Genomic DNA, 6,907 nt, shown 5'->3' with positions numbered 1-6,907 from the left:
GGAGCACTGGGATGCTAGCACCATGGAAAATAAGTAACTCCAAATAAAGTACGTATGTGTCACAGAAATCTAATTTCTTTGTGTTAACATTGTGACAATAGTCACAGCTGGACTGTTGTCTTGTTTTTTTTCCTGCTGAAATCAGTTACACTGCTAACAGACTGACGCAAATATGCAAACAAAACACTGGCAAAAACATACAGTTGAGGTTATTTCAGTTGGGAAATATTTCAGTAAAAGTCCAATCAAGTGAGGGTTCTATTGGAAATAAACAACAGGAAGGTCATGATATTGAGGCAGGAATGTGATTGTGATTTCCCTATTTGTGAAGAGGTGTTAGTGCTATTTTTATGAGATGCATCAGTTGATAACGCCTGCAGTCCTAAGAAAACACAAGTTACACAAAAGTAACAATGACTTGTGAGTCTCTGGCAAATAATAAGTGAAAGCAGCCAAATTCTAAAAAGGGAGAGCTGTTTTTCCCTGACAACATACTTCTGTATTTTTTTTTCCAAACCAGTTTCTGTTGGCACTAACATGTCCTTAATTGTCCAAGGTCCTAAGCAAAACATATTAGTTAGTTAAATTGGCCACCAGAAATCTATGACGTTAATGTTAATTTTTCTACTGACCATTTCATAATTACACAAATATATTGACATCATGATTCAAGATTAAATGTTGAGCTAAAAGTGTTACACTCCATCTTTATCATATAATTACTGATATGGAAAAAAATGTGTCGTTTGGGATCACCAACAGAGATAGTTGGCTCTCTATGGGGTGGTTACCGTGGTTGTTTAACCAAGTGTCCTACTCCGTGTGTCCATTTAGTGAAGAAAATAACCCATGTACCACCCTTTACATTTCATTCATCCATGATGGTTCAAATGATACCCAGCCCCAAGTAAAAAGGATGCAGTTTGTTGTTCACAGGGGCAGGATGTAGTTAGAGTTGGCCAGCTTGCGTTCCTGTGCAGCAGGGATACCCTCTCTGTGACTCAGGGGTCGGTGGCAGTCTGGTTCGTGAAGTGCAGGGTAGTGCTGTCTGTAGCACAGCCAGGCGAATGACAGGCCCAGCAGAGAGCCCACCAACACGTCTTGCCAGTGGTGTTTGTAGTTGCAGGTTCTGGAGAGAGCGATCGTCAGCGCGACAATTAAAGGGGTGAGGAACGCGCAGAGCCTCCACGCTCTGCCTTGGCCTGCTGTGTTGAAGCATCGCAGCTTTCCGGCAATGAAGAAGGCAGTAAAGCCCAGCCCGGCAAAAGCAAATGATGAGTGGCCACTGGGAAAGCTCTTTCTGCCCTCCATTACCACGTCTGGGTTGCCCGTGCAGCGCAGCTCCAGGTCCATCTGCCCGTCCGGGAAACAGCGGTAGAAGAAGTCCGGCCTGGGCCTGCCAACAGCCAGTTTGATGACATTAGTGAAGACGCCGTTGAGCACCAGAGTCAAACTCATGCCCAGTAATGCTTTCTTTGCGTCTCCTCGCTCTGACTTTGTCATGAAGGTAAAAAACAGGATGACAATCAGCGGCGTAAAGACAGCGATGCTAAACATGAGTGATGTGGGGACGTGATCCTGCGCCGCCGGGTGAAATTTATATAACCACATCTCCTCTGGCTGGATCTCACGATAGAAAGGGGGAAGCTGCTCCGTCACTAGGAAAACCACAAAGAGCGCCAAGCGGACGGAGATCTCTGACAAGAAACCACGAAGGAGCCTCCGCTTCATTTTGTCTTTCGAGAGAGGATTTCAGGATACACAACACATCACCTCTACCTGCTTAATAATGCCGTTATTTCATCTCTCCAGACTCATGTTACCACCGTACCACGGCTTGTTGAACAGGAATTAGTCTGCGGCATCTTCTGTAATTCAAGACTCAAGAAGACGCTCTCGTAGAGAAGACCTTGTAGCCAGTTCAGTTTTACTTTCATTCTACATAGCCTTCTCTAAGCTTTAATGCCTTTTCTTAGGGGCACTCATTTTTTGTTTATTTTTGGTTTAAGGATTAGATACATTTTTACCTGCACAATGCCTCCCGCTGTCCCCTGCATATTGTGATCACGACAAACCATTGTCGTCTTACACGACGTGTTCCCGACATCTACAAAGCAATTAGCTACCGGCTGCCACCTACTGATATGGTATGTTATAACATAGGGCTGGGCGATATAGCATTTTTTTAATATCTCGATATTTTTAGGCCATATCGCGATACACGATATATAAATCGATATTTTGCTTTGGACTTGAATGAACACTTGATACATATAATCACAGCAGTATGATGTAGTACATTAAAACATTGTTCTTCATACTGCATTAATATATGCTACTTTTAAACTTTCATGCAGAGAAGAAAATCACAACTAAGTCAATTGACCAAAACTGTATTTATTAAACAGTTATTGAGCAGTGGCACAAATGTTCATGTCATTTCCAAAACAGAATGTGCAAGATTTTCAGAGGCATTTTAAGTGTCAAATAAAAATTAGCTGGATAATAGGAAATCAAATAGTGTTCGTCCTTTGCTATGTGGTAAGTTACTACGGACGTTATTAAATTCTATTTTTTTTTATACGGTGTTGATGTGGTAATGTTTGCCTCGGCATTTTGATGGTGTGGGCGTGTGGCACCGAACGGAGATGTTGACATGCGAAGTAATCACTCTTCATTCTCTATCAGGTGACTTTTCAAATGATGCTACATATTAGCAGTAATGCTACTTTTAATAGCAACGTTTGTGCCGCATGCTTGACTTATTACGGTTGTCTGTTCGACATATTTCCACTTGAAGCCAAACCACCGCCAGACGATGGACCCTCAGCTTTTTTTCTTGGGAATTAATTATTCCTTCATTCGCACCTTCTTTCTCTCATATTCCCACTCGCACGGCTCTGCTAGCATCACAGCTAACGTTACCCATGCTGCTAACTCTCTGCTCCGCGAGGGCGTATCCGTATGTGACATATGACGTGACGGTATGTGACGTATGTAAGAAGGTGCGATTTCTGTCAGTGAGAAGGAAAGACAGGAAAGAGCGAGGATAGCCTGTAGTGTAATGCCCGCAACTAAAAGCAACTGCGTGCGAACGTATACTGGAATATCACGATATAGTCATTTTCTATATCGCACAGATCCAAACCTGCGATATGTCGTGTATATCGATATATCGCCCAGCCCCAGTAAAACATGGTTACTCTGCCGAGCTCTAGACAGTACAGACACTCAACAATGGCACATTGTTTGCAGATTTTAATTAGTGGTTTGTAAAAAATATTTCTAACCCAAATAGGTGAAAATGCATAATCGCCCACGGCACTCCAGACTGTATCTCACGGCGCACTAGTGTGTCACGGCACAGTGGTTGAAAAACACTGAGTTATAGAACACGGTTTCTCAAACGGTGGTACGTGTACAATTAGTGGTACGCAGGCTTCATCTGGTGGTACGCCAAAGAATCACCTGATTAAAGTACAGTGTTTTATTTAGATAACTAAATACTGTGTGTAATGTTACAGTTGCCAAACATATTAAATATTTGTGTTGAATAAAACCTCTGCCTTGTTTTTCAGGAAGTAGGCTTACTATGCTACTGTATTTTGATGTTGGTCATAACGGTGGTACTTGGAGAGACTAGTTTTTTCTAAGGTATTACTTGGTGAAAAAAGTTTGAAAACTATAGTTATAGAGTATTTTGTATTTTGTGATACTTTTTATTTTAGCATTTTTACCATACATAAGATAAGTTATTTTATATTGTGGATAGCTACAGATAAAACTAACTACCTATGTTGGTCTAATAATTGAAAACAGAATTAATGGTGTGTTTTAGCACACATCATAAAGACTTAATTAAAAAGCTCCAGCCTCGTCAATTGAATAATTACCTGGGAATGTAAGGGAATAGATGTTTAGCTAACTGGTATTTTTTCCCCCATTGATAATCTTCTTATTAATAGAGCAAACAACTGTTTCAAGTCCATACAATATAAAGTACATCTGTATGTAAAGTTGAACCAAGTATTTTGTTTTCCAGATAATGCGATGTCCTTTTAAGCAGTGCATTACGTTTGTGCAATTGTCTTCCACATGCATAGCCAGTGGAGAAGGACGCCATTTGGGCACAGTTACAAAAGATGAATTGTCATCCAGGACACATAATTCCTTTGAGTGCTCCTGAGTATTTGCCTCCACTGGTCCGTGGGGCTCTAAGCAAACATTGTTTTTTTCACTGGAGACAACCTCTGATCCCACAACGAAGATTTGCTGTCAGATGGATGAAGAAAAGGATCTTTACAAACACACCAAAGGGAAACCGAGGACTGTTTTCCTGCTATTGATCAGGCATGTAAGTGTGAGGTCAAGGATGATTCATTTCAGGGAGCTTATCACACTGGATCGATGCAGCTCAGGTTTAGACAGACCCCAAAGCAGAGAATGCTGCAGAGGAAACATTATGCATTAAACATCTGACATTTCATCAAAGTACATTTCATTTAAGGCTGAAGACAGAATATTCAATTGGAGACAACATTACAGCATCAATATTTGACACATATTGTGTGGAGTTTGATTGTTCTCCCTGTGCTTATGCGAGTTTCCTTCAGGTTCTCCAGCGTTCTCGCACATTCCAAAAACATGCATGTTGGACTAATTAGACACTACTGTGATTGACCAATGACCAGTCCAGGGATTACCCCCACCTACAATCCAAAATCAGCTGGGATAGGTTTCATTCAGCTCAACAACTGCAACCCTAATCACGACCTTAAAAAGTGAAATACATTGGATGAATTATGTTTGACTGATTAACTGTAGTCAATATTATGTTTGCAACTAAACTTTTAAAAGATTTGGGGACTTAATGCCAATTTTATACCCTGAAATCAACACAGTTTTCATATGACATATTAGTTATCTTAGGGTCTAATATTGTGCAGCTCATTTGCCTGTGTATTATTGAATAATACAACAAAGAATCCCAAGCATTATGAATCAGTTTCTTGGTTTTTTATTTTATTTCGTACGGCTTCAAAATAAACCACCATGTTGCCAAAGAAAGTTGTGACAAAGAAGGTGAGAAACACTATTGAATTCAATAGAGAAAGTGTAACAAGTTACGAATCGGACGTCCGCTTGACTCTCGTTTCATGTACTTCCTCTCCACTCTTCGACGTCTTCAATGAAGGTAAAAGTGATGTGAATTGTTCATTTATCATTTCTTTTGCCATTTAAATGTATTTCACATTGTTTTATGCATATAAACTATGATTGTGTCACGCCTGTAAGTTTATGTTTTGGTTTTGGTCAGGTTATGTTTAGTTTTTTGGACATTTAAGTTCTGTCTTGGCACTTCCTGGTTTGTTTTCGTCTCCATGCCAACTCATTAGTTTTCACCTGTCATGTCACGTGCCTGTCCTCAGCCTCACACCTGTTTGCACTAATTATCATAGCTACTTAAGTCACTCTTTTTCTTGTCTTCATTCTGGGATCTTCACACACGCTGCACCTCCTTCACACCCTCGTTTATCTGCTTCATGCCTTGCTACGCTGTTAATTTTGTCCAAGTAAGTCTTTGTTTATAGTTCATAGCCAATTGTTTTTGTGCGAAGTCCTTTAGTTTATGTCCATCATTTCATGCCATCGAGCAGGTGTTTTTGTTTCACGTTTGTACTGTGTAGCCAAGTTTCGTACCTCCTTTGTGAGCGCTTTTTGTTGTTTGTTTAATAAATAAATATTATGTACTCGCGTCCACGCCTCGCTCGTGCTGATCCTCATCTGCGTCGAAAAAACAATCCAAGTCCAAGCCAAGTTGTGACTGATTGTTTTCCATGAAATATGTCTTGTGTTATTATTTTTGAGTGACAGGAACAAATAACTTGTATTTTTTTTTTTTTTATGGGGAAAACGGCTCTGGTTTTCGTCTGAACTTTTGGAACGAAAACCGATGTGCCAAGTTATTGAGTTCTGTAAAATCCCAATAAATATTATGAGCAATAACATTCCAACTTTGCATGTTGTGTTACTTGCAATTAGTTGCACCATGAAAATACCCCTACTTAAATAATAAGTGGAAATGGCGGAAATAGGCAAATATCTAAGGGATGTGTCTGAAATGCAGAGCATGCCCTTGTACTATGCATCACGGCACATATACTTGGGAATCGTCACATGCAGTTGTGTAGTTGTGAGGCCACTAAGACACAGTGCATAGGAAGCCATCTGCAATATATCGTGATGTAACACGATATATTGTAATATCAATTATTGCACGATAACATGCTTCCAATGTTATCCTCAGTCTGTATGTCGTAGCGGTGGAAAAGCATCGTGCCTCTGAGTCACAGCAACAAATACAGAGAAGAAATGGACAAATAATAACGTAAATTGAATGGCAAGTTTAGCTGCAACGTCCTGGCAGGTCGCTCTCTCCACAAAAACAACATTTTTTTCATTTTGGAATTCTAAGCTGCTCGCAGCAGAATTGTTGTCAAAGCCGTTTATTATAAGCCACACTTTTTCTGTAGTCGCTTGCAAAGTTCATGAGTTGCGGTTTGTGTTTTTTGGGCATGTTTTTAAATGTGTGGTTGCTTATTTGCGGTTGCTTCTTTCTCACTATAATAAAGCAAAACATGAGTGCACCAGTAGATATTTTTGGGGTTTGTATATACATACATGTATATATTCCTCACTGGCCAAAAGTTTGGACACACGTTCTCCTCACTCAATGTTTTTTCTTTATTTTCATGACTATTTACAGTGTAGATTATCACTGAAGGCATTAAAACCATGAATGAACAGATGTGGAGTTATGTACTTAACAAAAAAGTGTGAAATAACTGAAAACATGTTTTATATTCAAGCTTCTTCAAATAGCCACCCTTTGCTCTGATTACTGATT

At 39.9% G+C, this 6,907-nt stretch overlaps 1 protein-coding gene across 1 annotated transcript; it reads right to left on the bottom strand.

Annotated features, from left to right (window-relative positions):
* Positions 1 to 240: 240 nt before the first annotated feature.
* LOC133553956 (phospholipid phosphatase 5-like) lies at positions 241 to 1,903 on the bottom strand. The gene has a single exon (XM_061902282.1). It carries the CDS (start codon positions 1,729 to 1,731, stop codon positions 931 to 933), a length of 801 nt encoding a protein of 266 aa, XP_061758266.1. The 5' UTR covers positions 1,732 to 1,903; the 3' UTR covers positions 241 to 930.
* Between the last annotated feature and the right edge of the window lie 5,004 nt (positions 1,904 to 6,907).

Source organism: Nerophis ophidion, linkage group LG06, assembly GCF_033978795.1.
Source record: "Nerophis ophidion isolate RoL-2023_Sa linkage group LG06, RoL_Noph_v1.0, whole genome shotgun sequence".
Taxonomy (NCBI): domain Eukaryota; kingdom Metazoa; phylum Chordata; class Actinopteri; order Syngnathiformes; family Syngnathidae; genus Nerophis; species Nerophis ophidion.
This window is presented reverse-complemented; position numbering and strand designations above follow the sequence as displayed.

Coding starts and splice junctions, on each gene's coding strand:
- LOC133553956 (XM_061902282.1), bottom strand. CDS start 1,731: ATGAAGCGGAGGCTCCTTCGTGGTTTCTTGTCAGAGATCTCCGTCCGC.